Below are 16,834 nucleotides of genomic sequence, written 5' to 3'. Positions count from 1 at the left end.
ATATAGTGTTAGGACTTCTGGGTAACTGCAGACTAAGGAGGCTGTGTAATAAACAACTTCCTCAAAATGTTCCCACATGACATAAAATAACTTCACATCTAGGAAAAGTTCTGTTGGCAAAGGATCATCAGAGCTACATCTTCAATATTATTTGAAGACAGAATGCACCAACTGAAATATAACTGTGAGTGAAAGAAAGAAACGAACACCAGCCCCGCATCCCACACACCTGTCCCATCCCCGTTCTGCCAGGTGCTTTGAGGCAAGTAAAGGCAGACTGAGGAGAAAATTAGAGGACGACAGAACTACACTAGTGAGGGGGTTTGTGGGTGAGTTGGAGCAATCATCAGAAAGGTGAAATTCACTCAAAATCTGAAATCACTTTTAAAACAAAAAAGGAGATTAAACCACAAACTCCAGGGAACGGATTTCAAAGAAAGTGCATCTTCTTAAAGGGTTCAATGCCCTAAAAAGATATTCGCACAGAATTTAAAGAGATTGGTGCGCTTTTCAGGCGCTCAGTTTAAAGACAAAATAAAAAAGCCAGGTGCATGATTTCTAGAGACAGACTTATTTAAAGTGCAAGCTGATTTAATGGGATGGTCTTTTAAACACATCTTCTGGGAGAGGAAAAGACCAAAAGAGAGAAAAAAGGAACCTTTGACAAATGGATGGTGAAAGGGAATAGATAGAAGAAAAGGAAAAACTTGGTGTCCTGCTAGACAAAACAGAACCACAAAATTGAAGGGCTTGGCGGTATGATAAAAATATTTTGTTGTGATTAATAAAAAACGTTATAACCTGTTTCTTATTTAGTCACAGATTTCCAGTGTTAAAATAGTAAGAAATTAAATCAATTAGATTTTTACTTTATCAACTAACTTAGTATGGAAACATATCATTTATTATTTCTCAGTGAAATGTTTCTGGATGTTTTTTTTCTTTTTGCCTTAACAGGAAAAAGTTTAAAAACTTTATAGTCTTCTCAGAAACTTTAGAAACAATCCATTCCCTGTGGTCTGCATCAGAAGTTCCAGGTGTGGTCTGAGGATCTCTGAAGGTTCACTGAGATCCTCTCTGAGAGTCTTCAGGGCCCTCTCATTTCCATCTACATATCTGTGGAAGGCTGGATTTCCTTCATATACTTTAGCCTAAAAACCATAACAACAAATGAATATGGAAACAGATCTGACAACCCAGCTGTCTTTTATTAAACCAGATTGTTTGACTCACAACAATGGAAAACCTTGCCACTCTTCTTACTTTTTTTGTTTAGAAAAATATTTATTTTTCATCAACAGTATATTGTCTGTATTAACATAAAGGGTTTATTAAATATTGATAGATAAAACCTATATGAACAAAGGTTCTTTTGAATCTCAGTAATTTTAACAGTAAAGGGATCCTGAGACCAAAGTTTGAGAACCATTCTTCTTGACTTGATTGGAGAACTGCATCTTGACTTTCTAACACAGAATTGGTATAATCAAATCTAAGTATGACTTTACCCTTTTGTTTCTAAATTGTGGCTAGTTGTTTTTTTTTTTTTTTAATTGACATACAATATTATATTAGTTTCAGGTGTACAACATAGTGATTCAACATTTATATCCCTTGCAAAGTGATCACCACAGTAAGTCTAGTAACCATCTGTCACTGTACATAGTTACTACAGCATTATTGACTCTAATCCCTGTGCTATACATCACATCCCTGTAATTTATTGTATAACTGGAAGTTTGTACTTAATCCCTTTCCCCTTTTCACCCATCATCCCCCACCCCGCAACCATTAGTTTGTTCTCTCAATGAGTTTCTTCCTATTTCAATGTTTGTTTTGTTTTTTAAGATTCCACAAATAAGTGAAATCATACAGTATTTGTCTTTCTCTGTTCAACTTACTTCGTTTAACATAATACTCTATAGGACTATTCATGTCACAAATAGCAAGATTACATTCCTTTTTATGGCTAAGTAATAGTCTATTGTATATATGTACCACATCTTTATCCAGTCACCTATTGATAGACACTTAGTTTGCTTCCATATCTTCGTTATTATAAACAAGGCTGCTGTGAACACGGGGTGCATATATCTTTTCAAATTATTGTTTTCATTTTCTTTCGATAAATATGTAGAAGTGGAATTTCTGGGTCATATGGTAGTTCTATTTTTAATTTTTTGAGGAACCTCCATACTGTTTTCCATAGTGGCTGCACCAATTTGCAATTCCATCAACAGTGTATAAGGGCTCTCTTTTCTCATTCTCACCAACACTTATTCTATATTGTTTTTATAATAGCCATTCTGAACGTGTGAGGTGATATCTCACTATGGTTTTGATTTGCATTTCCCTGATAATTAGTGATGTTGAGCATCTTTTCATGTGTCTGTTGGCCATCCATATGTCTGGAGAATGCCTGTGCAGGTCCTCTACCCATTTTTTAATTGATTGTTTTTTGATGTTGAGTTGTATGAGTTCTTTGTATCTTTTGGATATTAATCCCGTATCGGATATATTATTTGCAAATATCTCTTCCCATTTAGTAGGTTGCTTTTCATCTTGGCGATAGTTGCCTTCGCTATGCAAAAGCTTTTTAGTTTATAAGTCCTGTTTGTTTATTTTTGCTTTTGTTGCCTTTGCCCAAGGAGACCTATCCAAAAAGTATTGCTGAGACCTATCAAAGAGTTTACTACATGTTTTCTTCTAGGAGTTTTATGCTTTCAGGCTTTACATTTAAGTCTTGAATCCATTTTGAGTTTATGTTTGTATATAGTGTGAGAAAGTGGTCTAAGTTTCATTTTTTTGCGTGTAACTGTTTTCTCAACAACATTTATTAAAAAGACTGTCTTTTCCGCATTGTATATTCTTGCTTTGTTTGTCGTAGGTTAATTGACCATGTAAGTGTAGGTTTATTTCTGGGCTCTGTTCTGTTCCATTGATATATGTGTCTGTTTGTGTGCCGGTATCATGCTGTCTTGATTACTGTAGCTTTGTAGTATAGTATGAAATCAGGGACTGTTGATACCTCCAACTTTGTTTTTGTGTTGTTGTTTTCGAGATTCCTTTGGCTATTCAGTCTTTTATGATTCTATATTAAATTTTAGCATTATTTGTTCTACTTCTGTGAAAAATGCCATTGGTATTTTGTTAGGGATTGCATTGAATCTGTAGATTGCTGTGGGTAGTATGGACATTTAACGATACTCATTTTTTTGATTCATGAACACTGTTTACCTTTCCATTTATTCGTGTCTTCTTCATTTTCTTTCATCAATGCCTTGTAGTTTTTACAATACAGGTCTTTTACAACATTGGTTAAATTTATTGTTGTTGTTTTTTTTTTTGATGCAGTTGTAAATGAAGTTTTCTTGATTTCTCTTTCTGATATTTTGTTATTGGTGCATAGAAATGCAACAGATTTATGAATATTAATATTGTATCCTGAAACTTTACTGAATTCATTTATTACTTTGAATAGTTTTTTGGTGGCATCTTTAGGGTTTTCTATATATATAGTATACCATCTGTGAATAGTGACAATTTTTTTACTTATTTTTTTCTAAATTGGATACCTTTAGTTCTTTTTCTTACCTGATTGCTGTGACTCGGACTGTCAGTGTTGTGTTGTGTAAGAGGGTGAGAGCGAACATCCTTGTCTTATCCTTGAGCTTAGAGAAAAAGCTTTCAGCTCCTCCCTGTTGAGTATGATGTTAGCTGTTGGTTTATCATATGTGGCCTTTATTAGGTTGAGGTATGTTCCTTCTATACCCACTTTTTTTGGTGTTTATTATAAATGGATGTTGAATTTTATCAAATGTTTTTCTGCATCTCTTCATATCATATGATTTTTATCCTTCATTTTGTTTATATGGTGTATCACATTGATTGATTTGTGAATGTTGAACCATCCTAGCGTCCCTGTAATAAATCCCACTAAATCATGGTCTGTGATTTTTTTTTAATTAAAGTTTAGTGGGGTGATTGTTGTTAGTAAAGTTATACAGATTTCAGGTGTACAATTCTGTAATACATCTAGATCTCACATTGTGTGTTCACCACCCAGAGTCCTCTTTCCATCACCATATATTAGACCCCGTTTACCCTCTTCTAGAGCCCCTGTCCCCCCTTACCCTCTGGTAACCCCTAAACTATTATCTATGTCTATGAGTTTTTGTTCCTTCATTTGTTTGTCTTGTTCTTTTGTTTTCAGTTTTATATCCCACATATCAATGAAATCATATGGTTCTCTACTTTTCCTGTCTCACTTATTTCACTTAGCATTATAATCTCAAGATCCATCCATGTTGTCACAAATGGTATTATTTCATCTTTTCTTACCGCCGAATTGTGTATATATACCACAACTTCTTTATCCATTCATCTACTGAAGGACATTTTGGTTGTTTCCATGTGTTGGCCACTGTAAATAAAGCTGCAGTGAGTATTGGAGCACACATGTCTTTATGGATAAATGTTTTCAGATTTTTTGAGTAGATACCCAGGAGAGGGATTGCTGGGTCATATGGTAATTCTATTCTTAATTTTTTGAGGAACCTCCACACTGCCTTCCATAGTGGCTGCACCAATCTGCATTCCCACCAACAGTGTATGAAGGTTCCTTTTTCTCCACAGCCTCTCCAACACTTGTTACTATTTGTCTTGTTGATGATAGCCATTCTAACTGGGGTGAGGTGGTATCTCATTGTGGTTTTTATTTGCATTTCTCTGATGATTAGTGATGTTGAGCATTTTTTCATATGTCTATTTGCCATTTGTATCTTCTCTTTGGAGAAATGTCTCTTCAGGTCCTCCGCCCATTTTTCAATTGGATTGTTTTTTTTGTTGTTGAGTTGTATGAGTTCATTGTATATTCTGGATATTAGCCCCTTATCAAAGGTGCTGTTTGCAAAAATCTTCTCCCATTCAATTCAGTTGGTTGCCTCTTTATTTTGTCGATGGTTTCTTTTGCTGCACAGAAGCTTTTAAGTTTGATACAGTCCCATTCATTTATTTAACTTTTACTTCCCTTGCCTTTGGAGTCAAATTCATAAAATGCTCTTTGAACCCAAGGTCCATAAGTTTAGTACCTGTTTTCTTCTGTGCAGTTTATTGTTTCAGGTCTTATGGTTAGATCTTTGATCCATTTTGAATTAATTTTGTTACTTGGTGACAGAAAGCAGTCCAGTTTCATTCTTTTGCACGTGTACATGGTGACAGAAAGCAGTCCAGTTTCATTCTTTTGCACGTGGCTTTCCAATTCTGCCAGCACCATTTATTGAAGAGGCTGTCTTTTCTCCATTGTATGTTTTTTGCTTGTTTGTCAAAAATTGTCCATATTTATGTGGTTTTATTTCTGTGTTCTCTATTCCATTGGTCTGTGTGTCTGTTTTTCTGCCAATACCATGCTGTTTTGATTATTGTAGACCTGTAGTACAAGCTCAAGTCAGGGAGTGTGATACCTCTAGCAGTGTTCTTTTTTCGTAGGATTGCTTTGGCTATTTGGGGTGTTTGTGGTGTATGATCTTTTTGATGCATTGTTGAGGATTTTTGCATCTATGTTCATCAGGGATATTGGCCTGTAATTTTCTTTCTTTCTTTCTTCCTTTCTTTCTTTCTTTCTTTCTTTCTTTCTTTCTTTCTTTCTTTCTTTCTTTCTTTCTTTCTTTCTTTCTTTCTTTCTTTCTTTCTTTTTTTGGTAGTATCTGATTTTGGTATCAGTGTAATGTTGGCCTCATAGAATGAGTTAAGGAGCTTTCCCTCCTTTTTAATTTTTTGGAATAGTTTTAGAAGTTTAGCTATTGATTCTTTGAATGCTTGCTAGAATTCACCTGTGAAGCTGTCTGGTCCTATACTTTTGTTTGCTGGGAGCTTTTTGATTATTGATTCAGTTTCATTTCTAGTAATTAATCTGTTCAGATTTTATACTTTTTCCTGATTTAGTCTTAGAAAATTACATGTTTCTAGGAATTTATCCATTCTCCTATGTTGTCAGATTTTTGGCATATAATTGTTCGTGGTATTCTGTTACAATCCTTTGTATTCCTGTGGGTTGATTGTCAATTTTTTTTCCTGATTTTATTTATTTTGGCACTCTCTTTATTGATGAGTCAGGCAGGTTTATCTGTTTTGTTTATCTTTTCAAAGAACCAGCTCTTAGTTTCTATAGCTCTTTTTAGTGTCTTTCATTTATTTCTGCTCTGATCTTTATTATTTCCTTCCTTCTACTCACTTTGGGCTTAGTTTGTTCTTTTTCTAGTTTCTTTAGATGTAAGGTTAGATTGTTTATTTGAGATTTTTTTTGTTTCTTGAGGTAGGCCTGTGTCACAATGAATTTTTCTCTTAGAAATGCTTTTCTGTGTCCCAAAGAGTTTGGATTGTTGTGTTTCCATTTTTCATTTGTCTTAAGATATTTTTTTATTTCCTCCTTAATTTGTTCATTAATCTATTGCATGTTTAGTAGCACGTTGTTGAGCTGCCACGTGTTTGTATTTCTTTTTGTAATTAATTTCTAGTTTCATGTCATTGTAATCAGAGAAGATACTTGATATGATTTCAGTCTTGTTAAATTTACTGAGTCTTGTTTTATGACCTAACATGTGATCTATCCTGGAAAATGTTCCATATGCACTTGAAAAAAATGTGTGTTTCTGCTGTTGTAGGGTGGACTGTTCAATAAATATATATTAATCTTTGTGATCTAATGTGTCATTTCAGTCCCGTTTTTGAGGCCAGTTTCCTTGTTGAATTTCTGTATGGGTGATCTATTTATTGATGTAAGTGGGGTGTTAAAGTCCCCTACTATTATTGTAGTACTGTCAATTTCTCCCTTTATGTCCACTCATAATTATGTATTTAGGTGCTCCTTCATGGGGTGCATCAGTGTTTAAAAGTGTTATATCCTCTTGTTGGATTCATCCTTTTATCATTATGTACTGCCTTCCTTTGTCTTGTTACAGTCTTCATTTAAAAGTTTATTTCATCTGATATAAGTATTGCTACCTCAGCTTTCTTTTTATTTCTATTTGCATGAAGTAATCTTTTTCCATCCCTTCACTTTCAGTCTATGTGTGTTTTCTGATCTGAAGTGAGTCTCCTGTAGGCAGAATATCGGTGGGTCTTTGTTGTTGTTTTTTTAATCTCTTTAGCCACCCTGTGTGTTTTGATTGGAGCATTTGGTATACTTGAATTTAAAGTAATTATGGATATGTACGTACTTTTTGTCATTTTATTAATTATTCTCTGGTTGTAGTTCTCTGTTCTTTCTTTGCTCTTTTTTCTTATACATTGATGACTTTCTTTGTTTTAGTGATTTGTTTGGGTTCCTTTTTCTTTTTGTGTATCTGTTATAGGTTTTTGGTTTTTGGTTACCGTAAGATTCATATATAACAAGCTATGCTTATAGTAGTCTATTTTAAGGTGATGGTCCCTTAAGTTTGAATGCATTCTAAAAGCACTACATTTTTTACTCACCCCCACAAACAGTTATGTTTTTGACAAACACAATATTTTGTATCTTGTGTTTCTTAATTTATTACTATATTTACACGTCCTCTTGCTAGTTTTCTTTTAAGCTTCATACTAGCTTGGTAATTGGTTGATCCACTACATTTAAATTTGCCTTTATTAGTGAGATTTTTCCTTTCCTATATGTTCTTATTTTTAGTTTTGGTCTTTTCTTTTCCACTTAAAGAAGTCCCTTTAACATTTCTTGTAATTCCGGTTTAGTGGTGATGAACTCCTTTAGCTTTTGCTTGTTTGGGAAACTGTCTCTTCTTCGATTGTGAATAACTTTGTTGCATGGAGTACTTTTGGCTGTACGTTTTTCTCATTTATCACATTGAATACATTATGCCAGTCCCTTCTGTCCCGCAAAGTTTCTGTTGAAGTATCAGTTCATAGTCTCTTGGGGGATCCCTTGTATATAACTAGCTGCTTTTCTCTTGCTGCTTTTAAGATTCTCTTTATCTTGAACTTTTAGCATTTTAATCATAATATGTCTTGGTATGGGCCTCTGTGGATTCATCTTGTTTGGGATTCTGCTTCCTAGACTTGGATGGCTATTTACTTCACCAAGTTGGGGACGTTTTCAGCCATTATTTCTTTAAATAGGTTTTCTGTCTCTCTCTGGGACCCCTGTGATTCGAATGTTGGTGTGCTTGATGCTGTCCCAGAGATCCTTTAAACTATCTTCATTTTTTTTCATTTTGCTGTTTTGACTGGGCGATTTCAACCTTGGCTTTCAGCTCCCTGACTGGTTCTTCTGCATCATCTAATCTGCTGTTGGTTCCCTCTAGTGTGTTTTTCATTGCAGTTATGATATTCAATTCTGATTGTTCTTTTTTATATTTCCTCTCTCTTTGTTGCAGTTCTCACTGAGTTCGTTTTTCTTCTCCCAAGTTCAGTGAACACCCTTGTAATCAAACTCTTTATCTTATAGATTGCTTGTCTCTGTTTCATTTAGTTCTTTTTCTGGGTTTTATCGTGTTCTTTCATTAGAACATTTCTGTGTCTCCTCATTTTGCCTGTCTCTCTTTGTTTTGATGGATTAGCAAAATAGCAAGCTTTCCTGGTCTTGAAGGAGTGGCCTTGTATAGGAGCTTCCCTTTCGTGGACTGTGTGTGCTGGATGCCTTTGGCAGGTGAGCTGGAGCTGAAGTGGGCATAGGCTGTAGGGAGACCGCACCAGGGCTACCTAGGCAGGTTGGCTGGAGCTGGAGCAGGCTGAGGTCATGGGCAGTCATGGGGTAAAGCTGCACTGGGGCCACCTTGGCAGGCTCTGCAGAGCTGTAGTTGTGGTAGGTACAGGCCGTGGGAAGGTCCAAGGGTGAGCCACACTGAGGCTTCCTTGGCAGAGCAGTTGGAGCTACAGTTGGAAGGGGCTCAGAACAAGAGATATCCTGAGGGCAAGCTGCACCAGGGCTTACAGCAGTGGCTGAAGTGGCGTGATCTGCAGGATGTCCTGGGTGTTCACCGCACCAGGGTGGCAGTTGTAGCCAGAATGGGTTCCAGCCATGGCGTGCCCCAGGGGTAAGCCACTGTAGGGACGCTTTGACAACCAGCTGGAAGCTGGAGCTGGAGCAGGCTGTTGGGACACCCAAGGGTAAGCCATGTGTGGCCCAGGACTGTAGTTGGAGTGTGCACAGGGCTGAGGGGAGCTCTAAGGACAAACCAAGCCAGCACCCAAAGCTGTGGCTGGAGAAGGGACAGTCATGGAGAGCCCTGGAGGCAAGCCGAGGAGCTGGTGTGGGCCTGGGATCTGGTGCTCATGCTGCTAGACGGCCTGCTGGCTAGACGGCCTGAATCGTGCTCCTTCCTGGGAAAGCAGTGTGGAAGGGGAGCACAGGTAGCACTCCTTCGTCCATCCAGCAACGAAAGAGAGTTCCCGCAGCTTCCCTTCCATTTGGCAGATGTTCTGGGGTTGGTAAATGGATTTTCTTCCCTTAGAGTCTAGGTGCACTTTAAACGACCATTGTTTCCTGTGCCCCAGGGCGGGGCAGTCGGCAATCCCTCCCTCCTGCAGGTTGGTGTGTTGGGGGGTGTTCCCATGGTATCCTGTCTGCATCTCTCCTACCTGTTTCTGTGTGGTCTCTCTCATCTGTTGTGCAGAAGGTGTTCAGTTGACCCCCAGTTCTTCTTTAGGGGTAATTGCTTTGTCTGTAGGTGTAAAATCAGTGTGTTTATGGGAAGGGGTATGTTCAGTTTCTTCCTGTGCTGCCATTTTGGACAGAAGTCTCTAGTTTTTAAAGTATGGTTTTGGGGAAGTGGTATTTCTAATTGTCTTACATTTTAATTATAAATGAAATATTTCCACAATACATATTACAGTATTATATTTTGAAGTACTTGAACAATTAAAATGTTTTATCAGTACTATAAATTTATATATCGTAGTAATTTTTATTATTCTTTATAGTCAGTTATAATATGAGGATGACCATTAATCTATTTGACTTTTTTCTAGACATTTGAAAAATCCTGGCTTTGCCACTTTTTAGCTGTGTAGACTTGGGCATGCCTCCATTTCCTCCACTATAATATGGTCCAGTAGTATTAGCTACCTTCTGGAATTTTAAATGAGTATTAAATGAATTAAATATTAAATGAGTTAATATATGTAAAATACTGAGACTATTACCTGGCATATAGATGCCATATAAGATTTAGCTGTCACTGCTTTTCTAGAAAATGAAATAAGAAAAATAAATGAGGTGAAAATACTAGAAAGAAAAGAGTTTGTAAATATGTTTGTCTACATAGAACATATAAGAGAATCAACTGAAAAGTTCTTAGAACCAATAAACACTTAACAAGGAGAATGTAACTAAGACTTTGCATAGATCATGAGCTTTTCTACCAATCACTAGTATCATCAGGAAGAATTTCCATTTATAAGTATATAAGTACCTAAAAAAATTAAAAGTACAGTAGTCCTCCTTATCTGCAGTTTCACTTTCTGTGGTGGTTTCAGTTACCCGCAGTCAGCTGTGGTCCAAAAATATTAAATGGAAAATTCCAGAAATAAGCAGTTCATAACTTTTTAATTGCACTCTGAGCAGTGTGACGAAATCTCATGCTGTCCCCCCTGGGACATGAATCATCTTTTTGTCCAGTGTAGCTGTCCTGTGTATGCCACCCACCCATTAGTCACTCAGTAGCCGTCTAAGTTACCAAGTCAACTGTTGCAGTGTCACAGTGTTTGTGTTCAGGTAACCCATATTTCACTTTAAAGCCCCAAACTGTAGCAGTTGTGATGTTAGAAATTCGGACATGCCAAAGAAAAGCTGTAAAGTGCTTCCTTTAAGTGAAAAGTTAGGTATATATAGGAAAAAAACATAGTATATATAGGGTTTGGTACTATCCACGGTTTCAGGCATCCACTGAAGGTCTTGGAACATATGCCCCATGGATAACTGGGGACTATTGTAATATTAGGGACTTAAATGAAGAAAACTTCTAAGTTATCCATTAAAAATATTTTAAAATTGTAGAGAGATAACATATTTTTACATGTTTTTCATGGAGTTTTATAAGAATGCCATTTTCTCTTAAATTATCATATAATTTGAGCTTGATTCCAATTCTAATTTTATGTTCATCTAGAAGCATTAATGAGCAAGAGATTCCCATAATATTTTGAGAACAAAGTATAATGAGGGAGTACTTTGCCATATCCAGTGTTGAAATACATTATAAGCCTATGCTAATTAAAATAACTGTACTGGTGCAGCAAATTATAGACAAACCAGTGACACAAATTAAGATCCAGACACCCATCCTAGTGTATATAAAAATGATAAAGATGGCATTTTTCTAATTAATAGAGAAAGGTTAAATCATTTGTTAAATGGTTTGGGGATAGTTGGTAGATATTTTGGCAGGCAAAGTTAGATTCCTACTTTATATCATATACCAAAATGAATTCCAGGGAAATTGAGAACTTTAATGTGAAAAATGAAACCCCATAAATACTAACAGAAATATAGGATTAAAAAAAAAACCACCTTTCTAATCATATACGAAAAGTGAAAACTATATAGTGTAAGGTTTGTCAGTTGAGTTAAATAAAAACAAAGAATCTCTGTACATTAAATATTTATATAATAATATTAAAGGTAAATAATCAATGATAAATTTCAGTAATAAAAGGTAAATAATCAATGAGAGACAAAGAATCTTATAAATCTAAAGGAAGGATTAATGTTAAGCAAAACGCTAATAAGTAAAAACAGTATTATACATATTTTGGGGAAAAAAGACCTAGGAATAGAAATCAGACTGGAGAATATACTCCAAAAACGTTAATACATGATTTTTATCTTTTTTGCTTTTCTGTATTTTGTAAATTTTCAACAAGGAATATGAGTTTCATAATTAATAACATTTTAAATAAATTATATCTGCTGTATTTTTACAAATATTGATGTCTAACTTTCTGAATAGAGGAATGGTATTATAATTAATTGTTATCTTTCCACAAGCCTTGGAACATTGGAATCAATTTTTAGGATAGTTAAAACTTAGAATTATAGTTCATTGTCACAAAAGTAGGAGACACATTCAAGAAGATTGCATTCTCATGCTTTTTATTTCCTATTACTGTTTTAAGGAGAATTATTAGACAGTAAAGAGCACTTTCTTGGTTTATTTTGTTTTGGTTACAGACTAGAAGCAGCCAAAGATGATTATCGAATACGCTGTGAAGAGTTAGAAAAGGAAATCTCTGAACTTCGGCAACAGAATGATGAACTAACCACTTTGGCAGATGACGCTCAGTCTCTAAAAGATGAAATAGATGTTCTTAGGTAAACAATCTTCCCGTCTCTCTAGAATCTCAGACCTGTCATCACCCAGAACAGTTCTACCACCAATATTACGAACTCCAGGATCGCTGAGCATAGCAGGGTGTTTAAGAGCCAGACCACCTGGGTTTAGATCTCAGTGCTGCCATTTATTTAACCTGTATGTAACCATTTTCTCATCTGTAAAATGGAAATAATATACCTACCGCAGATTTATATGTGGAATTAAGTGAGTTTATATTTGTAAACACTTGGAAAAGTTATCTGGCAAATAAGTACTATATAAATATCATAGAAATTAATCTCTGACCATCACTTCATACTTGTATTGCTCTGGAGTTTTTCTCATTACTATTCCTTTTCTTTGATTTTGAGTCCTCCAGTCAACTTGGTCTTTCTTTTTCTCAGATACTGTCACACACCACAAGGCTTCATTTGCTTACCAGACCTTTTTATCTTCATCTCAACTGTTCTCTCTAGGCACCTCACTCCCTGCCACCTCATTTTTCCACCTTTCCACTTCTTGTGCAATCTGTTCTCTGTTGGATCATTTCAACCATCTATATTTTACACTTTGCTCTTTGAATACTGAGAACGAATAGAGAATATCACATTGATACAGTTCTGTCCTACTGCAAATTAATGATCTTTTCACTGGGTTCTTATCACTGGTCCACCATTCTACTGTTCATCAGTAGATAGCTCTGTCTCCCATTTCTGTCATAGCTGTTACATATTTTCATAACTCTTCTCACTTGCATGCCCATCCCACCCCACCTCGCCCATGCTTTAATCTCAGTAGATGGCATTGTCTCCTGCTGCATAGAGGAAAGAGGCCATGAACTGTGGAATTCTCCACGTCCTATGTTTCCTGCACCTCCTAACTTCTCTGCACCACTAATCTTTTCTTTTTTGCTTCTAAAATGTAAAAGCAAATTCTTCCTCCTGTCCAGTGCTAATTTCTTCTTCAATGCTCTGGGTCACAACGCTTCTTGCTTACACAGGGACTGTGTTACCACAGTTATCATTTCTTTTTGCATTTGAATCTTCCTCCTTAGTATATATTTATGTTTACTTGTAGGTCTCTCTTATCTTAGAAAAAGAGAGAAACTTACTACTCTCTACTTCTCTCCAAAACAAATTTAGATTATACAGGGTAAAACTTATGTTCTCTCCTTAACCCCTAAAATGTGCCGCTACCTGCCCTCGCTGCTCCACTGAAACAGCTGTTCCTATGGGCACTTAAAGCATTCTAACTGCCAAATCATTTGGACATTGTGCAATGTATTTATTTGGCTTTTGTACTGCGTGGGACTCTGCTGGTACTACTCTCCCCCCAGCTTTCCTTAAATTATGTAACATTCTTCATGACAATTTTTGCTGTAATTTCATCATATTTTTTAACCTGAGTGAAAAATTAACCTGGAATCACTTTTGGTCTATAATTTCATTAGAATGTGTTATTTCCTGACAACCCTCTTGGTTTAACACTAAAGCAGCCTTATAACTGTGGATGTGTTTGATTTCTGATTTCCCATCTCATTCTAGACATTCTTCTGATAAAGTGTCTAAACTAGAAGGCCAAGTGGAATCATATAAAAAGAAGCTAGAAGATCTTGGTGATTTGAGGCGGCAGGTTAAACTCTTAGAAGAGAAGAACACTATGTATATGCAGAACACTGTCAGTCTAGAGGAAGAGTTAAGAAAAGCCAATGCAGCTCGAAGTCAACTTGAGACATATAAGAGACAGGTAAAAGAATGGTAACAAAGTCTCCTAATAATATTTTCAAGCAGGTTCTCCATTATAACATGATGGCTTATCCAAAATCTAACAACTTTTGTTTTCATGGTATTCTGAATTTTACCTATGAACCTTAGTTCTTATCCTGAGCTTATTGTTCTCTATAGCAGATCCCCTTATTGCTTTTTATTTTTTAATTTATTATGTAATACTTAAGAAATACACAAAAAGAAAAAGAAAAAATAATAAGTATCCACACTTAAAAAATAAAACATATTCTTCCCCTCATTATAGTAGCCACTATGCTGTTTTGTGGTTTTCATTCCTATGCATCTCTTTATTCTTTTGCTGCATATATATATATATATATATATATATATATATATATATAAAATTTACAATATTTTGGCATGTTTTAAAGCTATATAAATTAAAAAATGAAAGGATTCTACTGCAGTATACTTTTGGTCAGTAGTATATTTGTGAGATTGGTTTATGTTGATAGGCATAGCTTTATTCCATTCATTTGTGCTGTTTTATAGTATCCATTCTGTTGAATGACTGTCCTACAATCTGTCAGTTTTCCTGTTGAAGGACATACAAAATGTTTCAACTTTTTTTTACATTATAAGAAATGCCTCTGTGAATAGTATTGAACATTACTTCTTTTATACATGTGTAAAAGTTTTACATTATATGGAGTTTCTTCCTTAGATTATGTTCGTTTGATTAGATATTGTCCAGTTGTCCTCCAAAGTGACCATATTACCAATAAGAAGTTTGCATAAATTCCTATTGCTCCATATCATCACCAACACATAGTACTTGAAATTTTGCCAATTGGATATGAAATGGTGTTTCCTTATGATTATACTTTGCATTACCCTAATTATAAATATATTTACTGATCACATGTCTTTTGTTAATTGCCTATTTTAATTTTTATTCATTTAAAAATTGGATTATTTATTTTTCTTACTGATTTCTGAAAGTTCTTTATATGTTCTTGATATTAATCTTTTGTCACTTATACATGTTACATTTATTTCCGATCTGTCTGTGACCTGCCCTTTTACTTTTCTTGAGATTGGTAATTTTAATGTAATGAACTTTAAATATCTTTTTCTTTATGATTTGTGCTCATTATGTCTTGTTTAAGAAATCGTTTCCTACATAAGGATGTAATACTGATCTTTGATTTCTTAACAAAGATTTAAAGTTCACTTTGTACATGTAGGCCTTTAAGCCACATGGAATTGATTTTTGTGTAGGGAGCAAGGACAACAAGTCAACCTAGCAACATTTATTTAACAGTATCTTCCACAATGGCCTGCAATTCAACCTTATCATATACCTGAAGTTTCCATGTTATGCGTTGGTTTGTTTTGGGGCACTATCTTCTGTTTCATTGGTTATTTGTCTATCCTTACACCAATACCGTACTGTCTTACTATCTATAGATTTTTAGTAGTGCAGATACCCACACCTGTTCTTTTTCAAAATTGTCTATTCTTAGACCTTTCCTTTCCCTTTATACCCAAAACCTTTGGGAATTGGAATTACATTGAATCTGTTGATTGATTCGAGGATAATTGAAATCTTTATGACAATAATGTTCCTTTTGGTGACTATAATATCTTTTTATTTATTTAGGTCTTAAATGTCTTTCAGTTAAGTTTTTAAATTTCCTTCTAAATATCATGCACATATTTTGTTATATTCACTCTTGGTACTTTATGTATTTGGGTTTTGTAAATGTAATTAGCAAAAGAAAGGATACCATTTTCAGTTTATTGCTCATTTATATGAATGAAATAGGTATTTATACATTGATTTTACAACTTTGCCAAATTCTCATATTACTTTTAATAATGTCTCTTGGCAGAAGTGATGTAGTGTACAAATAAAAGCATTTTGTTCTTTCTTTCTACTCTATACAGTTTTTCTTCTTAATCAGCATGTCTGACCTTTAATACCACTTTGGATAGAAGCAATAATAGTACACAACCATTTTTTTGTTCTTGATTTTATACAGAATGCTTTAAATGTTTTACCAGTATAAGGATTGCTACAGATTATTTTTTTTGTAGCCACCTTTTACTAGGATTAAGAATTTCTGTTATACAGGATATTTCTAATTTTCTCTGGGTATCCATCTTAAAAGGATGTTGAATTTAATCAACTACATTTCCTGCACCTATTACCGTATTTCCCCAAAAATAAGACCTAGCTGGACCATCAGCTCTAATGCGTCTTTTGGAGCAAAAATTAATATAAGACCCGGTCATATATTATATAAGAACCGGTATTACATTATATCATATTATATTATATTATATTATATTATATTATATTATATTATATTATATTATATTATATTATATTATATTTATTATATTATATTATTTTATATTATGTTATATTATATTTTATATTAAAGAACCAGTAATATGTTATGTTAATGCTATATTAGATAAGACCGGGTCTTATATTATTTTTTTTTTAAGACTTATTTTTAAATTGGGGAAGGGGAAAAAGGCTTAATTGGGGAACGGTGTGTATTTCCAGGATTTTTTCAAAGTCAGGTTGTTGTCCTTTCAATCGTAGTTGTGGAGAGTGCAGTTCAGCTCCAGGTCCAGGTGCCGTTGTTAGTTGCAGGGGGCACAGCCCACCATCCCTTGTGGGAGTCAAACCGACAACCTTGTGGTTGAGAGGACGTGCTCCAACCAGCTGAGCCATCTGGGAGCTCAGCGGCAGCTCAGCTCAAGGTGCCATGTTTAGTCTTAGTTGCA

The 16,834-nt window shown here is 35.0% G+C and overlaps 1 protein-coding gene across 2 annotated transcripts in view; it reads left to right on the top strand.

Moving 5' to 3' along the window:
* The window catches only part of HOOK3 (hook microtubule tethering protein 3), an 86,730-nt gene that overhangs the window by 36,073 nt on the left and 33,823 nt on the right, over nt 1-16,834 (top strand). For both annotated transcript variants that reach the window (XM_019742063.2, XM_019742062.2), the window contains exons 10-11: nt 12,164-12,304; nt 13,850-14,051. In XM_019742063.2, the coding sequence (XP_019597622.1) occupies nt 12,164-12,304; nt 13,850-14,051 (343 nt within the window). The remainder of the gene's footprint in view (nt 1-12,163; nt 12,305-13,849; nt 14,052-16,834) is intronic.

The sequence above is a fragment of the Rhinolophus sinicus genome, linkage group LG04 (assembly GCF_036562045.2).
Source record: "Rhinolophus sinicus isolate RSC01 linkage group LG04, ASM3656204v1, whole genome shotgun sequence".
Classification (NCBI taxonomy): Eukaryota; Metazoa; Chordata; class Mammalia; order Chiroptera; family Rhinolophidae; genus Rhinolophus; species Rhinolophus sinicus.
Note: the sequence above shows the minus strand (reverse complement) of the source record. Positions and strands in the feature narration are given on the sequence as shown.